At 37.7% G+C, this 26,082-nt stretch overlaps 1 protein-coding gene across 10 annotated transcripts in view; it reads right to left on the bottom strand.

Annotated features, from left to right (window-relative positions):
- The window catches only part of DNAH10 (dynein axonemal heavy chain 10), a 68,561-nt gene that overhangs the window by 24,217 nt on the left and 18,262 nt on the right, over nucleotides 1–26,082 (bottom strand). For all 10 annotated transcript variants that reach the window (XM_083804406.1, XM_083804404.1, XM_083804405.1 and 7 more), the window contains 37 exons: nucleotides 25,315–25,526; nucleotides 24,843–24,999; nucleotides 24,196–24,429; nucleotides 23,974–24,096; nucleotides 23,591–23,824; nucleotides 22,856–23,079; nucleotides 22,101–22,370; nucleotides 21,828–22,011; nucleotides 21,412–21,546; nucleotides 20,646–20,798; nucleotides 19,892–20,080; nucleotides 19,636–19,782; nucleotides 18,234–18,425; nucleotides 17,948–18,066; nucleotides 17,616–17,774; nucleotides 17,162–17,297; nucleotides 16,914–17,036; nucleotides 15,480–15,614; nucleotides 14,960–15,176; nucleotides 14,359–14,478; nucleotides 13,303–13,448; nucleotides 12,727–12,879; nucleotides 11,902–12,162; nucleotides 11,057–11,229; nucleotides 10,582–10,675; nucleotides 9,284–9,451; nucleotides 8,782–8,970; nucleotides 8,102–8,273; nucleotides 6,973–7,176; nucleotides 6,103–6,183; nucleotides 5,479–5,676; nucleotides 4,663–4,824; nucleotides 3,952–4,126; nucleotides 2,920–3,101; nucleotides 2,022–2,158; nucleotides 896–1,113; nucleotides 290–511 (listed from right to left, as the gene is read on the bottom strand). In XM_083804406.1, coding sequence (XP_083660532.1) covers nucleotides 290–511; nucleotides 896–1,113; nucleotides 2,022–2,158; nucleotides 2,920–3,101; nucleotides 3,952–4,126; nucleotides 4,663–4,824; nucleotides 5,479–5,676; nucleotides 6,103–6,183; nucleotides 6,973–7,176; nucleotides 8,102–8,273; nucleotides 8,782–8,970; nucleotides 9,284–9,451; nucleotides 10,582–10,675; nucleotides 11,057–11,229; nucleotides 11,902–12,162; nucleotides 12,727–12,879; nucleotides 13,303–13,448; nucleotides 14,359–14,478; nucleotides 14,960–15,176; nucleotides 15,480–15,614; nucleotides 16,914–17,036; nucleotides 17,162–17,297; nucleotides 17,616–17,774; nucleotides 17,948–18,066; nucleotides 18,234–18,425; nucleotides 19,636–19,782; nucleotides 19,892–20,080; nucleotides 20,646–20,798; nucleotides 21,412–21,546; nucleotides 21,828–22,011; nucleotides 22,101–22,370; nucleotides 22,856–23,079; nucleotides 23,591–23,824; nucleotides 23,974–24,096; nucleotides 24,196–24,429; nucleotides 24,843–24,999; nucleotides 25,315–25,526 — 6,398 coding nt within the window. The remainder of the gene's footprint in view (nucleotides 1–289; nucleotides 512–895; nucleotides 1,114–2,021; nucleotides 2,159–2,919; nucleotides 3,102–3,951; nucleotides 4,127–4,662; nucleotides 4,825–5,478; nucleotides 5,677–6,102; nucleotides 6,184–6,972; nucleotides 7,177–8,101; nucleotides 8,274–8,781; nucleotides 8,971–9,283; nucleotides 9,452–10,581; nucleotides 10,676–11,056; nucleotides 11,230–11,901; nucleotides 12,163–12,726; nucleotides 12,880–13,302; nucleotides 13,449–14,358; nucleotides 14,479–14,959; nucleotides 15,177–15,479; nucleotides 15,615–16,913; nucleotides 17,037–17,161; nucleotides 17,298–17,615; nucleotides 17,775–17,947; nucleotides 18,067–18,233; nucleotides 18,426–19,635; nucleotides 19,783–19,891; nucleotides 20,081–20,645; nucleotides 20,799–21,411; nucleotides 21,547–21,827; nucleotides 22,012–22,100; nucleotides 22,371–22,855; nucleotides 23,080–23,590; nucleotides 23,825–23,973; nucleotides 24,097–24,195; nucleotides 24,430–24,842; nucleotides 25,000–25,314; nucleotides 25,527–26,082) is intronic.

The raw sequence follows: 26,082 nt of genomic DNA, 5'->3' as shown, positions 1-26,082 counted from the left end.
CTCACAAAAAAAAAATTATAAAAAGTTATTATATGTGTGCAGGTTCAGTGAATGTCCTTGGAACATAAAGAACAATGGTCTGTTATAGCAAATAGCCTCTGCTAACCAGGAAAAAAAAAAAAAAGTCTCCTTCCTTGCCATCTTTGAGGCATGAAAGTAAAATGCTGTCTTCCCTAGAATGGCTGTGCACTTCCATCCACAATGCCAATTCTATGCTACAGATTCAGATCCAGACTCCCACTTCATGATTTCACATACAGTAGTCATTGGACTTCTTTACTGGACATACCTGCTAACCTCCACTTCATTAGTCAGAAGGCTTTCTAGCCTAAATGGTTGACTGAGAGGGATCTCTCGTGAGAGGACATCTTCTTGCCACACTTGATAAATCATTTCATTACGAAACTCCCAGTTGAATGCTCCTTCGTAGCTCAGAAAGGCAGCACAGAGCAGACAGTCTCCAAGCAACTTCAACTTTCGTGTTTTGTAGTCCTCTAATTCTTTTGCCCACCTGATAGAAAAATAAGGGAATCCTGGGTGAGTTTGTACCAGGGGGATGGGGATTATGTGCATTAACTGCTGCTAATTTAGCTGCAAATTGAGACAGCCCTGAAACTTACAGTCAGTAGTTCTCATTATTGTGATGGCATCAGACACTGAGTTGGTCTGAACCTTCTCCTTTTTAATCTTAGTTCACCTCTCTCTTCTGCATTAAAAATTGTTGTTACTATTTTTCAAGGTCTCATGAATATTAGTTAGAATGGATATTAACTCTTCACAGAAAAAAAAAAATCACGGGAAGAGGCATTTCCAAAAACGTCTCAGTTTGATATATTTTATTCCTGGCACATGGCCCTCTGATGTCAAGAACAATCCTCTTTGAATCTAGACTTACCTCTCGTTCTCAGATCTCAAGCCAAAGATGAGTTTGTCAGCAGCTTCTAATCTCCTCTGCATAATCTCTGCTTCTTCTTGTAACTGTTGCTTTTCTTTTATTGCCTCTTGATATTTGTCCCCCAAAGCTTTAAGCTCTTCCTGAATTGTAGCTAGTTCTGCCTTTATCTTTTCCAGTTCCCGCTTACTTAAGTAATAATTCCGTTCTAGCCTCGCCACCTACATTAAGAAGGAAATATAAGAGTATCAGAGGAAAGAAAGGCTTTTGAGAGAAATCTTAAATTCTCAGATTTCTTTTGGCTATCTCATGTATTTTAAAGCATCCTGGTAATAAACAGTATAAGTCAAAATAACTGGCACAGTTTTTCACCCACCTCCCCCCATCCTAAATATATATATTGTGGTCTAAAACTGCAGTTACAAAGCAGATAAATCTCCTAAACTAGATCTTTCAACACATAAGGTATATTAAGCATGTGAAGCAGTCCTACCAACACCTGGTAGGTCTGCAAGACTATTACCCTGTACAAAAAGGGAGGTCTGTCTGCTCAATAACAATGACCTCAAAAATTGTGAGGCCCATCATCTAGTGAATATAGTTTATCAGTAGTTAGATGCATATAAAGTACTTTTCTTGAAGAAATTTTCTTGACATCATCTTCTGGACATTAGATTTCCTTTGGTAACACCGCTAAGTTTCCAGTCTTTTTTTTTTTTTAAAAAAAAAAAGTTAATAGAAAGGTCTGTGCTCAAGGGGCATGGATATTGTGTACTACTGAGCTCTCATCTGCCCAAATGCCATTCATTTTGAAGTATGCTCTTAGTAGACAATTAAAAAACTGCTTTTCTACCCATGTTAGATTACCAAATGCCACCTGACCAAATTCCTCCAGCTTCTTCAAGCAATGTAGTGGATGGGAACCCATACCACAGCATCTCAGCACAACAAACACAGCAGTTTATCACTGAATATCACATTCCTCACCCCTACTGCAATATTTATAAACACCTCTTTTTAAGCAGTTCAAAGAGTTCTTAAATGGGGCTGTCTGTGAAATTCCTAAGTGTTATTTTTCTAATTACAATCATGTTTCGTTCTCCTCAGAGTTTGAATCCATACACTCTACCTTCTCTCTCTTCGGCTTGACTTCTCTAACTACATCACAGTAGCTCATCACTGCTTCAACAAACTTTAACATTCCCAGGCCTGCTCTGCTAACAAGTTCCATTTCAGTGGCAGTAGTATTAAGATTCTTTAACAGAGCTAAATGGGCAAAAACAAAAATATTGAAAGTGAGTTAATTATAGTGCAGAAATCCTCAAAGAAATAAGGTTTCCATACCAGCAATATTGAGCAATAATATGACAGAAAATATGAAACATTTGTCAGAATATTAAAGAGACTCTGAACGTAAGATGAAGGCACCGGGCTAGAACAATACCAAAAAAATACTGCTACTGATTTCTCAAGTTCTTTCTCCAAAAAAGGAGTGCATACAGGAGTTGTTAAGCATATCTCAGTATCATGGTTTATTTTCTCCACAGAAGTCAGATGCCATTTTGTTGAAAGAATCAAATTCACCTCTTAATGGAGCTATGGATTACAACTTTGGGAGCGTCTGCAAGGTTTGGCCAAAAAGCTTTATATATAGCTTATCTTCTTCCACTGTGTACATATCACATCTTAATTGTAACCACGTGGATGAGGCTGTAATGCTACTTTCTAAGTATCTAAAAGCAAACGGGGCCTGCTCAGCTGTCCTGTTTGTTTCTTGCCTGCTCTAAACCAAAGTGTATGAGGCCCTAGCTAAGGCACAAACTGGATGTAACACAGAGAAGGTGTTTGTACTCTGAAAAATCCAGTAATGCCAAAAGCACAACATCTGCAGCACCCCAGACATGGCTGTTCCTTTGCACAAAGTGAATCCTATCCTTCCAAAGAACACCAGAAGGATTGCCACTGACACAGCTAACCACATTAACAAATTACTACATTCATTCCAAGTACACAGGTCAGTTACTTACCTCGGATAGATTTCACTTGGTTCTGAGAAATTCCATCAAAGTTTATATCCATCAGGGATCGCAGGAAATTTGCCTCTGACATCATTCCTTTGGCTGTCTTCCAGTCTAATTCTTTGTACCCTCTCATTATAAGAACACATTCCAAGACAGCTTGCACCTGTTTGGGGGGTTTCGCAAACGATCTAGAAAACAGGTGAAGGAGATAATGGAGGAGACAAAGCACATGATGCCAAACATGTGCTTCCCATTAAGACTGCCATCACAATGCAACAACAGCTAGTACATAAGACATCCTACCCAAAGTGAAGAACATAATCCAGCCCAGACAAGAAACAAATAACTAGATATGAGCTCAAAACCAATTGTTGTATTTGGGCAATTTGATCAATAATAGGCTACAGGATTTCAGCAGTGGAAGGCCTAAAACCATGATCCATATTTTTCCCTAGGGCAGTGAGGCAGCTATCCTTTGGGAGGAGCAGTACAGGATGAATCCACAGATCTACTAGAAAAAAGAAAATAAAAAAGCATGACAGGGAACGGAAAGTGGTTACTATTTCTGGGAGAGCCAAGGACTGGATGTACTTTCATATGTGCCCCCAAATACAAGGTGTATTATAAAAACAAAGGAGGAAGTAATTCAGCAGAGAAGTATACTTTGATGCTATCAAAGCATCCCTGAAAAGTAACTGTTATATGTTCCTTCTCATGCAGAACAAAAACTGAGGAGGAATGAAGGGGTTTGGACAGCCACTCCTCGAGCAGAAACCAAAGCAGTTTCCAGTGCATCAGACACAGGGTAGAAATTACAGAGAAGACATCAAATGAAGGACAGGAAGAACAGGCTTCAGGGGACATCCTGGGCTAGGAGTCAGGAGATTCTGTTGTGTCTGCTCCTGGACAACTGATGTCCTGACCTTTACCCACACACTGTGAATATGAGGAAGGTGAAGCTAAAGTTCAGATCCTACAAACAAGGGTCTCCCAGTGAATTTCCAAGAGTTTATGCTACTGTACATCCAAATGAATCACCTGATCTCAGTAACATCAGACTTGTCAAGCTTCTGCAGCTCCAGTTTGGCAGCTTCTAAAACAGGCATGACTTCAGCCAGAGCGGTCTCAGCTGCCATCTTCTCCATAGCAATAATCCTATTCTGTTCCTGTATCTCCGCAGCTTTTTCTTCAGCCAGGTTTTTCTTCTCCTCAGCTATGAATTGTAAAAGCAGGACCATAACTGGATTATTCAAAATTTGTGTGCAGAACATGTACTAATATAGATGTGCTCTTGGCTGAAAATCAGAAATTACCATCAACTCAGTACCCCTTACTGCTAGCCTGCCAATGTTTACAGGGCTCCATCCATCATCAGTCTAGGAACACTGTTAGTGTTCCACACAAAGCATACATAATCTCTTTTCCTCCTATGCTTCCCTCTGTCTTTCCTCTAAAAGCAATTTTCTGAATGACAAGGTCCCTTTCTTGCTAATTTCTCTTTCCCACATTACACCCTATACCTTGGTAAGGGAAGACAAGCGCAGGACACAGTAGTTAGGTGTGCAAAGCGATGGCAATCTGAGTACGATACAGGACCTATTCTTCTAGCAAGATACTAAATCAGCACAGACAGAACAAGAGGGTCAACTCCAGAAGCAGTCTGAGCTCTTAGAGTGTCTTCTGACCCAACACAGACTATGTAAGCCTTGCTTAGCTTGTGGGACTCTTCAGTATTCGTAAACCACCTACCTACTTCTGTGTTTGCCGAAATCTCTTTTAACAAAGCCTCACAAGCAGCTGACTTTTCTGCTAGCACAATCCTTTGCTCTGCAAGTTTCTTGTTCAGCTCAACCAGCTGTATACTAGCTTCTTTCAGTTTATCTAAGCCCCCATCCAGCCTTTTACATTGTGCTAGTAAGGAAAAAAAGAGAGAAATATTACTGATTCATTGGCATTATTGCACAGCAATAGACAATGTCATGGAAGGTAAATACGCTTATAGGTGCACTTCGTAGCAGGGCAACCTCAGTTGTGAAAGGAAAATCACTGTGAGAGATTTTTTGTTTCCTAAACCTCTCAACCAAGATGGTGTTAACGTCACCTGAGCTGCCACATAGTGGCCCGGCACCACAACTTATTTTTCCTACTACACTGTCGATGTTTTATCCTTTTCACATATTTCAGTGCCCACAGAAGTATGAGTAAGAATTGCTGCTTGAGGAAGAATGTGAAACCCTGAGCTAGGCTGAGCTGGTATTAAATCTAATCACTCTTTCCCAAGCAGAGGAGTGTCTGGTTTGGAAACTCTGGCTCAGGTTCATCCACAAAAGACTTTGGGAAAAACATACCAGTAGACAGATTATGAACATTCATATATATGGCCAGGATATTGATCCATTGTCAAAAACTGATGTCAGCACAGCATTTGAAATAGTATAGATAACATTATTTTTGCATAATGTGGGTAATATGTGGGATTTTCACCCATTTTCACCACATTTCACTATTTTATTTTTAATATTTAAATTGTTTATTAAAAAGGAGAAAACGGCTACACAGCCTTACCTGAAATGAACTCATTTTTCTCCTCCAACAATTTTGAATAAGTATGGATAAAATCAAGGTAATTCTTTGGTGTAACATGGTTGCTACGTCTCAATTTCTGCAGAAACCTCTTGCTAAAATCCCCTACCGATTCATGTACCATGACCATGTGCTCAACCACCGGCTTGGAAATCTCTGCTGGAACACGTGTGTTACTTCCTAAAATTGGGCCAAGAAAATAAAAACAAATCAGACTTTTTTTAAGAGTATGTCAATTACCATCTTCCTTCTTTAACATACATTTAAGCCAGGCGAAAAAATAAAAATAAAAATAAAAGTCTGCTTTCTGGAGCAAGAAGCAAGGCCAAGACAGAGTTCAGAAAAGAACACAGGCCTCCTGGTAGCAGGTAGCCAGGTCACATTGTCTCCAGAGTTGGGAGACTGAATTTCACCAGTTTTTTAAAATCTAATTGAGTAGGAAAATTGCATCCAAAAATATTTTTGACCAGGATTTTGCATTACCCATGTAGACTTACAACAGCAGTGACAATGGGAAAATGAGACCTACAATAACTTTAAAGTAAAGAACACATTTCTTAGGCTAGCCCAAGTGTTAAGGAGTTAAAATACTGACACTTTACATACCTACAAAGGATTTTGCAACTGCAAACAAGGCTTGGGGGGGCCAGGGCAAGAACCAATCAATACCAGTATTGTTGACAAGACCTTAAAATAAAAGCATAATATTACCTGAAACAATTCCTTTGTAAAACTAGACCTTAATCTGCCAGATTGTCCTGTGCTTCATTTGCATAAAGAATTTGCAGGATCTGTCTTATTTGACTCCTACTTAGGAACAATAATTATCACAAAGCCAATGCTTCTATTTTGATAGTAAACAGTCAACTTTGCATCTGTGTCCTGCTAACACTATCATACTATTCTTTAGACTGTAACATTCTGCAGGATACAGTCGAGCAGCAACTAGATGTTTTAATATCTGGGCTGGGATTCCCACCAGTACCCCTCATTCATGGGGCTCCTGTCTCTGAGGACTCCTTTCAGCCACCTGTTATACAGCAATGTCCACCTGGCTCAGGTGGTTTTTCTCTCAGTAGGTGTCCCTCTCATCCTGCTCTTCTTTTGCTTTTGGATACACAAATGTTTCACTTACCACCATCCTAGTTTCATAATGATTTAATATGATGCATTCCTCTGTAAGTACAGAAGAGAGGCTGCAGACATATGCTGCCTGTACACTTCCAGGTCAATGAAGATGACTAATTGATTTCTAACCATTCAGCTGGAAAATGAACTGATCTGGTAAATGTTAATCAATAATACACACTGATATGTGGTAATTAACTGGAAAAAAAATTACCCAAGTGTCTAATCATGAAACCTGCTCTTCTTAGCTTTAGTTGCCATGAAGTGTGAGTGCCTGCTGGAGATTTTCTCTTGCCTGCAAACCTGTGTTTCACAGGGAAGGGACTAACCAGTGTATACAATTAATACCTGGGAAATTTCTGCACCACATTCTCAGATTGTCCCCAACTGGGGACATTCCCAGGACAATATGAAGGTTGCTTGTACATTTGTTTACAAAATATTGCCAGACACTCTCTTTAGCTGGATTCACACCAGCTTTAGTAGCTTCATCTCCAATCTGACTCATTATGGTGTCTTTTTCATCATCTGGAAAAAGGGCTGGCACCATTCCTGGAACATAAGGACAGAAGAATGCTAGTGAGAACAACCTGTAACCACAGTGCTGGGGACAGAGAAGATGAGAAACCAGAGTCACAGGTTTTAAACTTAGTTCAGCAAAAATGATTCTGGGCAGTTTTGGATGAACCTATTAATCTCTCTTCCTTCTCCATCCCAGGCCACTACGGAAAATAAAGTACTTAGGATGATACAAGGGGATTTAGAGGAAGAATTAATTTGGTTTTGTTTGGGCTTCAGCAACATAAACTAAATGTCAGAAGAACACAAAACATTTTTAACTCTGCAGAGGAAATCATCATTAGTGTCTGCAAACCATCAATTCACATTTTCATTCTCTCAGTCACATGGTAATATTGTATAAATTACCTAATGACTGCCATACGCAGAATGGAACATGGAGAACTACACAAAGGAAAGGGTTGAGATTTAATACATCTCCTTTCAAATCAGACTCTATAGGAACTTATATAGGGAGGGTGGTCACACAGTGCCAGCTGCTGCTCATTTTCAGGTGCTGTATACAATAAAAGATACTAAATTATAGTTTAGAATATACATATAAGCAGTTGTTGCATTTCAGGTGAATGCAATTCCAAAGCAAATGAGAGAAAAGGTGGGCTTGTGACTAAATGCAACTGAAGATGTAGTCCAGTCTTGGAAGAAATCTGAGACTCCTGCAACACTACGATCAGCGTGAACTAACCCTTATAGCCTTCCCAGATGCATATAAATGACAGTAAGATGATGTGAAAAAGCCATCATTAAGGCCAAGATAATTTCAGGTAGTACTGAAAGTTGCAACTAACTAAAGCAGCAGAGGACACAGGGTGAAACTGTAATAGCTGGACGAAGTGTGCACACAAGATTACAATTCACAAGCATACTAATTGGCAGTAATTCAGGCTGCCTGTGTCACCTGAAGTTAACATGTTATTGATGAGTTCCAAGAAACTCTCCTCTGCTACGTGGGCATCTGTAAACAAGAAGACCATTGACTTGTTCTCAATACCCAGCTTCTGGTACAAATTTTTCAAGTCTTCTCGGAAGTTATTTTCTCTGTATCCTCGACTCAAGATGATCTCAAATACCTAAGGATGCAAACATATACTGAGAAGACAAAGATGGATGCAAGACATGATGGTAACTATGAAACTCAATTTTAATTAGATTGGATCAAAAGGTTTTGGTTTATATACTAACTTCAGTAAATGTGTAAGTATCAAAAAAATTAAGTGCTACATTCTTTTTAAACAACTACATTTGTACAGCCCTGCAGGATCGCACTTCCAAAATTTGATTGCACTTTGCATTCACCCTCCTTTTTTGTTCTTCCCTTCCAAGCCAACAGCCTCTGTAAGAGGCTGTTGAGGGAGGAACATTTCCTGTCTAAAATATTACAGTATCAATCACAGCAGGGTTCCTGCCTAGATCATCCACTGTCTAGACCTGCAAGCAATGTTTTTCTCTTCCCAGGGAAGAGATGTCAGCCTGACTGTATCTTGACTGACTTTCTCTTCCTAACCCCCTTCAATTTAATCCTGATTCCAGCATTGCTTTCCTTTTCTTCTTTCACTGCAAAGATGCACAGTCACTAACCTCACATCCGGCTGTAAAGGCAGCCAATCTTGTAAGAGACTGCTTTCCTGAGCCTCCCACTCCTATAAGCAGGGCATGGCCACGATCCATCCGCATGACGCGATGTACATGGATTAAGTGTTCCAAGGCATCATCAAAAAGGACTAGATTCATTTTAATATTAACTTCATTATATTCTTCCAAAATCTCCTGCAGAGAAAGATGGTCAGAATGTTACTAGGAAACCAAGGAAGCAATAAATAATTTTAATAAAATAACAATCTATTTTGCAGCATTACTGCTTCAAAAGATCATCAGGGAAAAGAAACAGTTGGAAAGCACAGCCAACTCCATAGATTTTCATTACTCCAGACCACAGAAGGGGGTGGAGGGTTGTTCTTCTATGCTCACTGCTGCAATGTGCACATAGAAGAAGAGAATTCTTACTGTTTGAGGCAGGCTCCAGCACACTCTGCATGCAGAGAGACAAAATCATGCACAGTTCCAAGCCGAAGCACACTACCTGAAAGAGAGCTTTTGCCGCATCATAGTCTTGGATATCTTCATAAATACGAGGCTCTCCTTCACTCAGTGCCATTCTGAAATCTCCAAAAAGAATAGGATCCCTCATGGCCTGTTCCAATTCATCTCTGAAATTCTCTTCAATCAGTTTTTTTATATGGCCTTGTACCTTCAAATAAATGAAATGAGTCAGGCAACCTAACAAAGCAGGTACAACACAACAAAGCAGGTATGTCTAGGTCCAGGAACACTCAGAAGGGTGACACTGATAATGCAGAGTCTTTGCTCAAACACTGACTGATTTCAAGGGAATAGTATGTCACCAGAAGATCCACAGACCACAGCCTCCTATTGTTTATGTTCTATGATATAAAATGATCTAACAGGAAGTTCAGAAACCATTCAAGTCAATGGACTGCAGACATTTAAGACAAAAAAGAACAAACCTGATTAAAAAAAAAATGTTATATTTGTATTAATATTATATTAATGAATGTTCTTCTCAGCATTCATATTGATGTCTTATCACCAAGATTTCTCACAAATCTTGCAAATCTGAATTAAGTGTAGAAATACAGAAAAGCTGCAATATAATTACCTTGATTTGTGAAAATTGATCTGGAAATCTGTCATTGTATGTTATAGGAAAAAGTTTTAAGCTGAAAAATCTGAAGCCACCTAAGTCTACTTCTTTTTATCTAAGCAAGTTGCTTTGCAAGTAGCTTACATGCAAGTAAACTTTACCCAGATCCTTTCCTAATCCTCAAGCTATAAAACTGGCGTAATTCACTCTTGATTTAATGTTTAATGCTTAATTCTCTCATCTTGATTTAATTTGGAGCATTTTAGAGTTCCATAACAACGAAAATTGAGTAAATGAAACTTAGCTCTTACCTCTCTTTTTCCTAGTTTGTAAAGTCACATTCTGATAGAATCCTTCCTAAAGGAAAATACTAATTTGAAGCAGGAGTGATTTCCTGAGATTTCTCCTGCACAGCTCTCACACTTTGGCATCTGTGCCACTGCTAACCAACCTTTCTGGACAGACAAACCCAGTCACACTTTCTTTTCCTTCAGCAGATCTGCTCGCTTATTCTGCCACTGTAACTTTATTTTAGAAACGAAAACTCCGCATACCAAGTTTTAAATTAATCGAGCAACATTGTGTTTAGACAAATCTGCATTACGAGTGCAAGACTGGAATGCAACAGTTGGTAATACTGCTTTACAGGTGGTAATACTGCTTAGTTGCCACAGTAATACTCAGTGACTACTAAAAAAATGAAAGAAATTACTCACCAATGCTTTGTCTGTTTCATTAATCAGCCTATCATGGAAAACCCTCAGGCACTCATTTCTCCAAACTCTCACCATCTGGGTGACTGTTTGAAACCTGCATTAACATCAAAATATCAAACTGCACCAAACAAACTGATAGGATTCCTAAGGCCATAGAGTTAGTAACATTGACTGAAGTCTGGGCTTTTTTTTAAAAAAACTCTTCTGGTATTGTTCTCTTCATAAGAATGAAAAAATAGTTTGCATTATTACCTCCAGATATCTTACTTAAGAAAGACTAATGTATCAATATTTGTCATCAGTAGTAATATCACAACTTAGGATTTTCCTAAACATCTTCTCATTTTGCTGAAAGTTTAAAGAAAAGTGACAAAATGTGATTGATTTCTCATACTACCAAGCTGCCTCATTTTCACCCAGCCTCATCCCATATAAATAGGTTTAGGACCACTGAAGGCAATTTTTATATTCCTACCTCTCTGGGGTTGTAAGAGTAAGTCCATTACAGACCCTGGAAAGATCCCGTAGGTTGAAAATGTAATGGAATTTGGAAGGAGTAGGGGGTAGGTCACAGACAATCATTTTATAAAGCTTCAAAGTACACTCTGTCATCCTCTCAGAGATTTCTGATATAGACTCATTAAACATCTGCAAACATGAGAAAGAAGAGATGTTTTCATGCAACTGTCCAGACAAAACTGAATACTATCAAATATATTCTGCTTTCTAGCTTTTAACCCTACTTGGCATATTTCAAATAACTAAGGGCAAATATTTTTAGAAATTCATATTCCTGTGCGGTATTAACATTCTGAAGTTAAATGTTTTGGGCAGGGTCCATCTTCACTCCGAAGCTTGCACAGTGCTGAAAATAACATCATACTCCATGACTGGGATTTTTTACAGCACTTCCATTAGTGAAAAAATAAACTGCTCTCTTCTAACTCGATGTTGCAGTTCACTTGCATAGTAATGCAGTCTACTGCATTACATTGAATTTTTCACTGTCATTTGGGATAGACTTTGCTGACCTTTGTGTATTTGGTTATAGGAACCATAACCAAACGATTCACAGGTTTCAACCTATGAAAAGTACCAGTTTCACAAATTACCTCCTTACTTGAAAGTTCACATATTATTCAAGAATTTATCTACAAATTGTAAACACATCTCTTGAAAAATACAAGAAGGGAAAAGTTTGCATGAGATTCTAAATAAGCAGGCAATAACAGATGATTTCAGGTTTTGTGACAATACAGAAATAAATGTCTACTTCAAAATTATTAACATGTTAAGCAACCCTTTAAAAAGTGAAATTACCGCAGTGTGGCCTTTTAGGATGGAGGTATAGATCAAATTCAGTGATTGCTCAGAAGGGAAAGGTATGTTAAAAACACTGAAGAGTGAGATGAATCGAGGGTCAACTTCATTCCGACCTCCTCCAGCTTTCCCCATGGCAGCAATAAAACCCAGGTCTCGGAGAATTTTACAGTTCATCTCCTTACCACGGTCATACAAGAAACCTTTTTCTAGTAGCAGCTTCAACAAGGCAATGGGTTGCTGTGTTCCATATTCATCAACCTTTGTAACAGAAAAGAGGCAAGATATTTTGAGCACAGTACATCACCAGGCCAAATACTGCTATAAATGTGGAAACATTGTGCTCCCTACTCAAGAGAACATTACAAGGACTAAGTGACACTTTGTAAAGCTCTGACACTGGTTGTGAATGTTCATTCCAATGTCTCGTATGGCAGAAGTGCCTCTTCTCCAAGATAAACTTCATACACGCATACTCTCCTGACCCATTTGCAAAGAGGAAGGCAAGATTTCTACAGGAGACAACCTGCAACCAGTATCAGGCCACAGAAAAATGATTTTATTGACATAAAGAAGTGATTCAAAAGGAGATACTTTTTACATAGAAGACAAATATTGTAACAGACAGAAACACCTCATGCTGCTCACAAGTCCAACTGTTGCAAAGTTCCTAAGCTGAAATCCAGTTATGCACTTACCACGAATCTCCTTGACTTGTAATACAAGATATTGTGTCTTCATACAGATGGATCTGTATATGAAGGGACCACAGCAGTGCCCCCCTCAGATGTTTCTAAACTACCTTGCAAACCATTGGCAACTTACCCTTGGCATATTCATATCATCCATGAAAACAATGAGACGTTTTCCCATGGGAGGGCCGTAAGTGTCTTTAGTTCGTTTCTCTACATTTGTCTCTAGATTTCTCTGAATGTCCATTGACGTTGTACGAGAAGAGAAGTTAATCACTAGCAGCAGCTGCAAAGGAGAGGAAATGGTTAAGAATGGATTTTTACCTTTCTCTTTTTTCTTTTTTTTTAACTGGATCATTCTAGAAAATATTTTTTGTGTTAAATTATTGGACATACAGGAAACACTCCTCTGGTCCAGTTATTCACTTTAATTACACATGACCAAAAAAGTAAAATTCCTGTTCTTAAATCTTTGACAATATACATTTACTTTACTTTATAAAGTAACAAAACAGAACATTTCTGATCTTTAGGTATTCTCAAATCATCCACATACTTTGGGTCTGAGCTTGCAGTCAGATCTCTGAACCCATGTGAGGCTAAAGTTAATATTGCTACCCAAAGGCTCAGGCTTCATAATGGAAATTTAACACAAGGACACAACATGAAAAGGCAGCTTTACAAAAAAGGCAAAATGACTCATACATACATTAAGGTCCTTGTTCAGATTGTTTAGGAAGTTTTGTGTAGTTGCTGTTTTAGAAGTACCCGATTCACCTACAAGAACAACTGGGTGTTTTATTTTTACCATCTGTTCTAGCAACCAAGTAGTGCGTGTTGTCTCCACCGTAGGCACTGCAAAAGATTATGAATAGGACAGCAGGTTAAATTAAAATGTACTACAGCTGGGGGATTTATATTTATAGAATAGTGCTGTATCAGACTCACCAAGTATTAATGTGCAGTTGCACAAAGACATAATATGAAATATCAATTCACTACCAATGTCGAAGGAAATTTTTAATTGCTTTACTACCTCTTTTCAGCTTTTATCATTGGGATCTTTTCTACTATAGATCTGTTAGAAAATAATTTTTCCTCCATATAGGAGGGCCATGGACTGGTTAAGCTCCATTTAATCCCTATTTCAAGGACATAATCAGGACTTATTTGGATCCTAAACATTTTCTCTGAACTCTACAGAGATTAATTTTGTTCTTTGTGAATAGCCTGCCATCAGGAGCAACTTCAGAGATCATACCATTATCTCTCGTGTCAGTGAAGTTAACCTTTGCTTGCTGAATCCTACTATAAAACAGCCTGGGTCAATTTGCCGTTAACTATGGAACGCACTTTTCACCATTACAGTGCTATAAGTAACAACCAATAATGGCCTTAAGAATGTAATTTTTATCTACTGAGCATTTGAACCACTGATCTGAGATTTTTCCTAGGGTTTCTGGCAGAGCAGACTGTGAATCTATTTTCTGCTCTTCTAACTCTCCTAATAAGCTTTAGGCACTGAAAAAAATATATTCATCTTCTCCTCATTTCATTATTACACAGTGCTGTATATATCAACTCTATCCCTGTTAAATGATGACAAGAACATTAAAGAAATTGATTTCTGCTATCACAAGAAACTGAACATGAGTAGATGACCTTCAGCACAGAAAGAGGAGGTCTCATGTTAAGTGCCACCCACTCAGTGGCCACATATTATAAATTAAAAGCAGAACATCACTATATTTTATCTTATACTTACCTAGAATGTCAAGAAATTTCTTTTGAGGATTATGAATATATTCAGGAACAAGTTTCATCCAAGGTACCCACTTTTTTTGAATACCATCAAAATGAAAGTCATACAAAGTTGGCAGCTGACCTGCAAACCATTAAAGAGCTGGAAGTTTTCTAGGACATTGAAATATTTCATAAGAAAATAACCTGACTGAAATGAAAATGAAGGGTAAGATTTCTGGACCACGCCATGCAACACTGTTCCATTTACTTATCATTTAACCCAGTAAGACATGAAATAAAATTTTCCTAGTCCTGCACTTGGATCATATTATTGCTTATTAGCACCCTTCCACTGGTTTTCCTTTCCCTTTCTGTTTTTCCTTTCACTGTGTATCTTTTCAGGTTGGCATAGAAAAGTACTGTTCTGTGCGGATAAACCAGTTGCTAAGAGTCATCTAGCATCAGTAACTATAAGGGTTTTTTACTGATACTCAGAGAACATCAAAGGTATTTTGCAGCCAGGATAGCTAGCTGGAAGGAAGAACAATGTTGTACCTTTATGGAAACTAGGACTTTTCTAACAAAATCAAAGGGATTCAGAGTAAATTATGACAAAATCCTACCTGGCAACTCCCCTGGCTTAGCAAGGATGTTGTCATCATGAACAGTTGACATACAGGAAATGTGTTTAACATATTCATCAAATTTAATTCTTCCAGTATCAGGAAGAGCAGCACCTAAGGAGGAATATAAAGCTTCCAAGAAGAAGCACTCCAGAACATCAAGATCATCAGGTTGTACCACAATTAAAGCTTCCAGCATCACAGTCAACTGCACCACCTGTTGAAAAACAAGACAAAACTATAAATAGAATCACCATTTAGATACATAAGAACTCTTAATATGTTTTCAGATGCCTGAGTGTTTGCTGATCTTTTCTTCTTACAGGTATATCTACTGATATAAGTTTTAATGACAGAAGAGCATTGTTAGGAACTGACTCTTTCTATTGTCTCCTGTTAGCAAACTGACATTTCAAGTGTGAACTCTACTCCTGTGATTTCCTTGGGAGGTTTTAGTCTCTTCATTATTCAGTTTCACTTTTAAGATAAATTTTTTCAACCTTTACTTTCTATTCCTCACCATATTTAAATCTGTTTGAGGAACAATGGTCTTCAGCCTTTCTCCTTGTTTGCCATCCACAATTCCCTCCGTAATCATATCAATAAGGCAGGGCACATATTTTTCAAAGAGACGATTCAATTCAATTCTCTCTTGCTGAAGGAAGAAAAGGACAAGAATTCATCCCACGGAAAGCTGATTTGTGAAAGCAAAGCTTACCATCAACATGTGGCTAACCAAATACAATTACTCTTGTAGGAATCACTTCTACCAATGACAGGGTACAGTCACATGGAGAAATTTGACATTGTTGTATAGACTGGGTATTCAGCAGGTGAGGATCTGGATTCATCAGACGGTAGCAACTAAGTTGTCTTACTTTAGTTCCCTGTGGACTTGAGTTTTTAATCTAAATGTAAGAAACAAGGACCTAAGCAATCTCACTTAACTCTTTGGAGATCACGTAAACTGATTTATTGTTTCTTCTCTGCTCAGAAGCAACCGCAAGTTAGAAAAGCCGGGAACTCTGTTTAGCCCTCTGCCACAGGCCTAGTGATTAGATTTGTTGTCCCAGATTGTAAGTACTTAGCTGAGGTTTGTACATTTGGATCATATTTGCATTAGGTTACCCCCTACATAACAGAGAAAGACAGGTACAGAACATGGAATTCCTCCTTGCTAAGATGTTAACAACACTCCGGAAGTGCCTGTCTTACTGCACTGACTAGGGAGAGAGTGTAAGGCAACTACTCTCCTGACCTTGATGCGTCAGTTAAGTGTGGACTTTTGGAAAGAATGTAAGACTTTGAATCATATTTGTTTGCACAAAAGATACTTATTCTATAAAACACAATAGTTCATACAGACAAAAATTGAGCACTTTATATTAAAATTTCATTTACATGAAAAGCAGGTGATACCACACAAAGATGAAAGATCATTAATTAACCCCGTAACTTTTACTAAAATATTCAAATAAATTAATATGCATTAGGAAATCAATTTAGGAATGAAGGAGAAGATGGGTACTTGGGCTTATAATTAAACTTGATATAGAACACAGGCTCTCTCTTCAAACAAACTGTTCTACATTAGTATGTTGTATTTTATTTTTGTCATAGTATAACATAAGACTGCAAAGAAAGTATCAACGTGCATTTAAAAGGGCCATAGACTCAATATTCTTTAATGTGAGTTGGTTTTTCTGCCTTTAATTCTAGAAATCAGGCCCTCTCTCACTGGAGTCCATCCTAATAGAGCATCTTTCCATGAACAAGGACTGAAGGCCAACTTACACACTTAATGAAACTCAGTAACAGAGACCTTAATGACAAGTGAACTGGAAGGCAATTCAAAAAATCAGACTGACTTTACAAAGGTGATGTGTTTTTTTTAACATCTGTCTACAGTTCAGTATTTAATAAATAGTCTATGACCAAGTGCAGAAATTCCCACCTCATTTTCTCTTTTTTGTGTCCACTTCTGCCAGTAAGGCTTATATTTCAGATTTTTAGGATCTACAAAGACCATTCCGCAGCGGGATACTGTGGCAGGAGATGCATACTGTAAGTCACCAACCTATAAAATGAACATACTAGATAACCATACACTTAAAGAATAGCCAGAGTAACTACTTTTCAGGCTTTGTAGACCCAGCTGTATCTAACCCTTCCCATGTATTGAATGGTATATTCATTACCCACCTCAAATAACAGAGCACAGTGTGACTGAAGTCTAATCCGCTCCCCATTTGCCAGGGTCAGTAGCTTGTTGTCATCCATGACAGAATTCATGTTTTCAACCCAGAGAGCATCTACGTCTCCATCAAACAGAATGTACCTGTGGATACAGGATCCAAGGAAAACAGTGACTAATCTCTGATTTTACTTACATATTTCACAATCCAGAGGTGCCATGAAAGGTACCAATGTCAATCCAAGTGTTTTGAAGCCTCCCATGCATCTTTGATAAGTGCATGGTTTCTCTCCATCTCACTGAGGCTGGAAACTCACAAGAGACAGAAAGACCCCCTAGACACTTTATTTTGCATTTGTTTCTGAACTAGCACAGTATAAAATATTTTGTTTTATATAAAAATAAAATATTGACGTAAAACTTAGTATCTAAAAATCATCACAATGATTTCTAGCAGTCTACCTTCGCTCTTTCTTATCTGTAAGCCTGTTGATATCCCGAAAAATATTTGACAGTACTCCATCTGTCCAGTCTCGTGTGGTAGGGTCAAGGATCCCATACAGCTCAATCACACTCATAGCTTTAGGGTTCAGTGTGTAAAGTTTTGTCAATAATCCCAGCCTAGAAACACAACAAGAAAATCAATATTAAGATGACATAGTACCATCTCATGTTAACCCAAGCAAATATTCCAGTTAACTATCGATCCTGTCACGACTACACAAGTTTGACTAATGCAGTCTATGTTATTTTACAACGTGAATTTCATGTATCAAATTATCAAATATACTCACTTGGTTTGGGCCTGGCACAAAGTGTTAATGACAACTGATTTGCCACCTCCAGTAGGTCCAACTACCATTGTAGTGTGCCGAGTTAACATTGTCTCATACATCTGAACAACTTTATCCACCTAAAAAAAAACATTAATTCAATAGACTGCTGTCCACAAATCTTCTATGGACAAGATCAGCAGTTGGTCTGTATCTGCTTAGCTTTCCTGGAATCACTCCAAAGTGCAGCAATGCACATCCAGCCTAATGTTTACAACAAAAGTCAGGCAATTAACATTTTTTATACCTGGACTGGTAAAACAACATAACCTCCTTCTTCCAGCACTTGTTCTACAGCATCATTAAAGTTAGGGTAGCGGACTCGAGGGCAATCCAGGCCAGGAAATAGGTCAGATATTAGGCCAAGGAAGAGAGGTACATCTTCAAACACGAATTTGGGAAGGTTCATATCTCGTAGAGCTCTCATCAGTACAACCTCCTAAACAAAATATAGCAGAATCAATCTCTACCAAATAGCTAACCAATTATCTAACATGTAGTACTTTCAAACACCTCTAAAAACCATTACCTGATTACTTTAGTATAGCTTTGAGAATGCTTTCTTGGCATCAGTTAACTAGTAGAAATAAAGGTCGTTTTGTAAGGATTAAGTTGACCAATAGCTAAGAATAATACACTGCCTTTTTCTACCATATTAACCAAATGCCAAATGGCTTGAGTGGCTCATTCCATAGCTTCCCTGATTTGATGTTAAAACAAACAATAAAATACTCAATTGTTTTATAAACATTCACAAGTTTTGTAGTTCCCTTGAGAGCATTATTTAGACCCCAACTTCCTGACAACCTGTATTGTGCGTCTGTAAATAGTTGCGTAGGAGAGTTTCCTTCAGGTTTCTCCAAGTTTTAGGCAGAAATTTGAATAGTAATCTCCCTAAGCAACTGGGTATCACAAGTGTACACATAGAAATAATACTAAAAAGTGTAAAAGAAAGCCATAAAAATCAATGCAGCATTGAAAAACTTTCATTTATAAGTATGATGTAATGCTTGAGCTGTATGATTAATAACTGTGACTTTACTCAGGCAGATAATGATAGGACAAGGGGGAATGGTTTTAAACTAAAAGATAGGAGATCTAGATTAAATGCTAGGAGGAAATTCTTCACTCAAAGAGTGGTGAGGCACTGGAATAGGTTGCCCAGGGAAATTGTGGATGCCCCATCCCTAGAGGTGTTCAAGACCTGGCTGGATGAGGCCCTGGGCAACCTGATCTAATGGCTGGCATCCCTGGCCATGTCGGGGAGTTGGAACTACATGTTCTTTAAGGTCCCTTCCAACCAAAGCTGCTCTATGGTTTTATGGTATGATGACTGGAGCACGCAATTTGGGTTTATGTTCAGAAACCAGCAATCATTCACCCAGAGGCTATTTGCATCCTAGATTTAACATCAAAACTGCATATGAAATATATACAAAGAAGTAAAGCACCTCATTTTTTATAGGTTTCCCTACTTTGAGTTCTGATACTAACTTGCTGGCAGAGGGCATGATGAAACTCAGTGAGAAAATACAGAGACAAATAACACCAGTGCTCCTATTTCCAAAGCAGACAAACAGCAGATGTGTCAACACATCCTATTCCTAATGAAAAAGGATAATCTGAGGGTAACTAAGTGGTAAGTCTACCTCACTGAGGTCTGCTGATCCTCTTTTCAGTTCTCCAGCCATCACCAACACTGACTTAAGGGCTCGCAGTCCAAAATCATAATGATGTTGTTTAGAAAGTTGTTCTTTTGCCAGCTTGTATAGCACTGTCATCTTTTTGGCAAGGATCTGTTTAAGAGTTAAGTTAGATAATCACAAATATGTAAGTCATGACCAAACACTGACCACACATACATGGGTGTATATGTGGGTACGCATAGTAATACAGTTTTTTTACCTTTGCTGTAAGGAATCCTTCAGAAAAGAGCATGATTTCACAGATTTGCTGAAGATCTGGTACAATAACAACCACAGGCCTGAACAAAGCTTTTACAGACTCAGGGAGCTCAGTTCGGCCAGCATAACCAGGATTCATCGTAATAAAAATGCCCATTCGGTTATCGAGGTTAATTTCTTGTCCTTCAAACTGAAAGTGTAAGAAAACTTTAGAACAATGTGCATTTGGAGCTGAAATAAATAGTATCATTTGATAAAAAAGAAAAACAGAAATATTGGGGCACCCAGTAAGCACAACATGTTAAGAAATCATTTTTTGATAGTCGTGTAGGTACATTCAACTCATTATTTGCATCCTGGACATAAACATCAAGACATTTCACATTTTTCAATAGAATTTTTTGTCTGAGGGTTTTGAATTCCAATAAACGTCATTAAATTAAGCCTCACAATCCACATCAAGTTAAGTTGACGCTAACTACTGCTATACTATTATCCCATTTAGTTACTATTATCCTATTTAGATAACTCTTATCCCACTTCACAAAGGAAGAAGCTAGGAAAGGATTAAGAAATAAGGAAAGATTTAATATCTCTGAAAGTATGTAAGAGTACATATTCTGGAATTTGAAATGGTCAGCACAAAGTAATTACCAAAGAAACACCCCTTCGATCTAATGATGGTGTCTAGCCCTGAATCTTGGCTTCAAGCACAAGATCAGCCTTCACAATTGCTCTTCTTTTTTAATCTTTACCTGAAATGTTTTCAGCTGATTCATTAAAGCATTTCGAATAGTCTGAATCTGAGAAGAAATGACTGAAAGCACAGAAGCATCGATACGATTGAATTCATCAAAGCATCCCCATGCTCCACACTGGGCAAGACCAGAGAAGATTTTACCAACTGCCTAACAAAAACAAGCAGAAAAATATCTCAGCAATGAGTACATAAAAAAATTCAGCATCAGCAAATTTTGAAGTATGTTAAAAGTCCTAATGACCAGGTAAAGCCTCTGGATATCCATATATGCAGGAACTAGCAATCTGTCATAAGGTCTTTCAATAATTATTTGTCAAGTGCAGATAGCCCATGATGAGCTCAGGTACATATCACCTAGTCATTGTTTCCCTGCTTAAAGCATAGATAGAATCCTGAAATTCCTTTGAGAATTTATTCAAAATAGACTTTTTTTTTTTTTTTTTTTTTTTTTTTTTTTTTTACTATATTTCATTATCAATTGGTACAGCATCTCTATGGGAGGAATGGTTAACTCTTGATCATATCATGACTACACAAGTCTGAATAATGCAGTCCATGGTATTTTACAACCTGAATTCCATGTATCAAATTATCAAATATACTCACTTGTTTGGGGCCTGGCACAAGGCATTCATGACAACAGATCTGACACCTTCAGTAGGTCCAACTACTCTTATTCGAGAGTTGAAATTATGTCCTTACCCTGGGCACTGAAAATGAACAGTAACTGCTGTCAGAGAATACAGATCTTAAATTCTTACTTTGAAATCCATGCCCTCTCCACAGTTCGTCACTACACACAGCAAGCCCAGTGCTTTGGCCAAATCTTTGGTTGTTTCTGTTTTCCCTGTACCGGCTGGCCCTGCTGGTGCTCCTCCCAAAAACATTGATAAAGCCTTTGAAGACAGACCAAAAAGCAAAGAAAAGCATTTGTATTAAGCTGGTAGCAAAATCATGAACAAACCTGTGGGTACAAAAAGCTTTAAATATTATCTGTGAATGCATTCTATATTATCTTTGAGGCAATCAGTTGAGAAGGCTATTGCCACCTATTTCAGATATATTTGTGTTCACATTGCGTTTTTTTTTCAACGTTATCTCTTAGTTGCCAGTCATGTGATTGCATGGAAGTATATTTTTAAAATGTGTGTTAGCAAAAATCTACTTTAATATATACCTGTGTGAGTGTAAGATAAATACGATCTGTAAGCGGGGTGATCACAAGACGTCCATTCAAACCCATATACTCATAACCATATGAAAATGTGCCTGTGCACTGCCGCACATTCAGTTCATCTGGCTCTCGGTCCCAATAAAAACGCAGCTGGCTTTCCCATTCAAACTCCTGAGCCTGCAGAATGCTACACAAGAGAGATGTGCTTATATGAGATAAAAGGATGGAAATACAATTTGTGGATATGGTATTTTCTCAAGAGGTTGGGGAGTTTACCTGTCTCTTACAAATGTATCAACAATGTCTCTGGCATGAACATCAATAATGAGAACAGTGTTGTATTTTTTCCTGTCATTTTTGCTCAAAGGCACTGCAATGCGAGTAACCAGGTCATCAATTTGCTGGTGCATTTTTTTAGCATACAGTTTCATTGCCTGTTTTTCTCCCTTCTTCACTTTCCGAAAGACATCCTCCACCTCCCATGTCCACCACACCTGATTAGCAGCCAGCACCATCATGCCTTGGTAGAGTAACATCCAATCAACTCTGTGGGAAAAAGATATAGTTTGGGAGTCTGAGTTACTGTTTATTTTAAGTAACTCATCACAACAAAAAAAAAAAAAGGAAGCTCCTCCTATTTCTGCAACAACTACAACATGGACAAAGGTTTATAAAGATGTATAGAATTCCATCAAGGTGTGATGTTTTATTTCTAAAGCCTAAGAAATACTCTCAGAGAAAAACTACCTATTCCATGTGTAACAATTGCCGAGTAGAATCCATAATGAGAAAAACACACTGCACACATCACTAAAAATTAAAATTCAAGGCTTAGGAAATAACATACAATAGATAATACAATTTTTTCTGGACAGTTAAAATGCTGGATATACATGTATATCCCCTCCACTTACAGAAATACAGGCTAAACTGTGCATAAATTAAAAAATGAAGTTTCTCATTTTCTATATTGTTACAGGCTCGTAATAACATATAAGGTATTTGTATTATCTTGATACTGATCATTTCACCTGCTTCTGTCTTCACAGTATCGAAAAATAGCTTCCTTAGTAAGCAGTCTGTTTGTTCGTCTCATTTCTTTTAGCACTGCTGTCATCCAATTCTCCACTCTGCCTTCTGCAGCTACAGCCTGCCGGAACTCCATCACCTCCCCCTCAGCTGAAAGCATGGCTGTTGCGATTTTCTTATCATTGTCACCATCCTGAAACCTCAGGGAAGCTATGTTATCATACATCTGAAATCAACAAAGAAACTCACTGGCATTTGAGAAACCAAGCTTTGGAGATTTAAGTATACCTAGCCCCCATTTAATGTTGAAGGGAAATTTCCATGGACTCTAAAGCAAAAATGGATCTGGCTCTAAGTAATCAAATACAAATGGTGACATACAGCTCAGCAGCCCAACTGCACTGTAAACAAGCAAATGATCTAGCTCAAATTACTTTTTTTTTTTTTTCCTAGGAAATAAAGACCTATCAGGAGCTACAAGAAGGTTCTTTAATGATTGATCATTCTGGTGTGTCTTGAATCTTCTCTACCATAACCACTACTGTCCAGTATGAGAGCCAGGAGAGACCATTGATCAGATTTGATTTATTTATTCAGAAGTTTCTTCAAGACGCTGCCAGGATGTTCTTTGTATGCCAGAAATATTAGTGCACCCTTAAGAGCATGTACAATATAGTCTGTTCAACTTTTAAAAACACCTAAAAGCACAGGGCACTTTGGAAAGCCAGACACTGTACCTTTATCATGTGTTCCTGGACACAAAGTGGGTTACTGCTGCCAAGGATACTAAGCAACTCTTCATCAGATATAAAGAAAAATCTTGGGAAGGCATTTCGCTTGGAATCCAAATAATCATTCAAGCTTTTCTGACATTTCTCCAGCACATCATTTATATGATGGAGGTCTGACAGACGATTTGGGGCTTCACAAGCTTTTTTTATTGTTGGTTCTTTTACAGTTTCATCTATTATCTACATGGGAAGAGAAGAAAAACTAGAAAATACCGAACAGCAATAGATTATACTAAAGTATATTTAGCTAATGACAAAACACACAGCAAAAACAAAAAGCAAAACACACTAAATAACTGTGCTGATCACAAGTGAAGTCAGTTACTTGCCTCTTTAAACATCCTGTCTACGCTGTCAAATATTTTGGCTTCCTCTGGAAGCTGTGATCTTATATCTCCACCAATAAAGATGCTCTCCAGGTACATCCATTTTCTCTGAACCACCATCCAGATCTAAGAGTCAAATGTTGCCATCAAAGACAAAAAAAATACAATGGAAAACCCTGATTATAAATAAGCATTAATTATTTAGTCCAGCACTTTCCTCCTTACCTCAATTACTTCACCAATCAAAGACAGTGTTTTTTCCCAGTGGTGAGCAGTTGAAAGGAAAGGACCCACAAAACAACTGCCCAAGATACTCTGAAGATTGACATTGTTATCATCAAGAACCTCTAGAATTTCATCTACAGATCCCAGAATAGAGCCCCTCTTCTCAGTGCCTTTGAAGTATATCTGTACGGTAAATTTCATTTGTTCCCATGTTTCTGCTATGTCCTTCACACCCTGCATGTGAGCATAAAAAGATGCACATTTCAGTCTTCAAAAACTAGGGAATTATAATCTTAACTTAAAATCAATTAATTCAGAAAAGTTTTTTGCACAGATTTTCACCCCTGGTTTATAAGGAGGTCTATTTCACAACATCATGATGAAAACAGAATAAATTCCATTTCAGATCCTTTTTCATAAACTAGACTTGCTTAATGTAATAGCAGAAATCCAATATACTGCTGCGGAAGTCAAGACAATTAAGATTCTGTGCCATGCTGTAGCTTATTAACAGAGCTATTGATCTATTAGTTACTTCACAGCACCTCCCTGAAGATGGCAGAACTTTCTGCCATTCCAATAGAGATCTCACGTAAAACAAACTATTGTCATCTGTCTTTTTAGTTTTATTACAAATTTTAAATTACCTTCTCAATGCTAAGTTCCTTAACAGCTGTTCCAACTATTTCGTTGATAATATCTGAGTGTCTGTGAAGTTCCATAGCAAACATATTCTCCAAAGTGAATGTTTCTGTTGTCATTTCAAACCTTGTGCCTGTTCTCTCCATAAGGTCTTGCCAATGCCTGTTTTAAATTGACACATCAACAACTATACCAACCACCACAATACAGTAAAAATAAAAACAATTGTAATTTAAAATATAATAATGAAACCATGTTTTGCATTGTTTAAAGAACTAGTATTTTAAATACACAAAGTACTCTAGTCATCGTAATCACAGTATATGCTATTATATCAGTTCATTAAGTAGAAAGTAAAGTTTCAAGCTGCAGGACACAGCATGACCCCTGTAACTAAAATTGAAAGTTCTAACAAAACAAATAAAATCTTCCTCTATATTTATTTATTTATTTATTTATTAATAAATCAAATCAAACCTTTCTCTTAAAGCTTCATTTTTCAAATCAAGTAACAAAGGAATGGAGTCTCTAAATGCCTTCATTTTTGTTTCCAAGTGAAAGGCCACTGGCATACTGCGGACTGGTTTGGGCAGCTTTCGAAAGGCTTTAAGAAATCCTTCGATTCCTTCCTGAAGAAACTGGACATTGAGGTTTATCCAGAGTGTCCGAGACCATTCCTCTTTAGCTGCCTGGGAACAAGGTCACCAGAAGGAAAAAATCATATTTCTTTTTATTTCTGACCAAAAAAAAAAAAAAAATCAGTACAGTAGGATCTAGAGACCACAGTCAGTATGCACATATAATTGTATTAACATTTTACAAACAGAGGAAGAGACAGGTTCACATTCAAGGCAGATTCAGAACAAAACACAAGCAGTTGTATAACAAATAAATCAAAAAAAAATACAGACAACAGGAAAATCATCTGTAAGAGCATACTTTACAGGTGATTGATCTGGCTGCTGATATCAAGGCATTTTAATTTCAAAAAAAAAACTTATTAAAAATAGTTAAGATCAGTTAAAGCCTGAGAAACACATAATCACCTGTACACACACTATAGCTAAATGTAGTTCAACTGCAATAATTAGGAGACTCGTGCCGTATAAGGCCACCCAATAATTTCTGGGGGACTGGGGTCTGTTCCTATCTGATAAGAGCATGTGTTTGGTTCACTCTAGAGATGTTGTTTTGCTTCTCTAACATCATTAAACTCATTTCATGGTGACAGTCATTTACAGGTCA

The sequence above is a fragment of the Anser anser genome (genome assembly GCF_964211835.1).
Source record: "Anser anser genome assembly, chromosome: 18".
Classification (NCBI taxonomy): domain Eukaryota; kingdom Metazoa; phylum Chordata; class Aves; order Anseriformes; family Anatidae; genus Anser; species Anser anser.
Note: the sequence above shows the minus strand (reverse complement) of the source record. Positions and strands in the feature narration are given on the sequence as shown.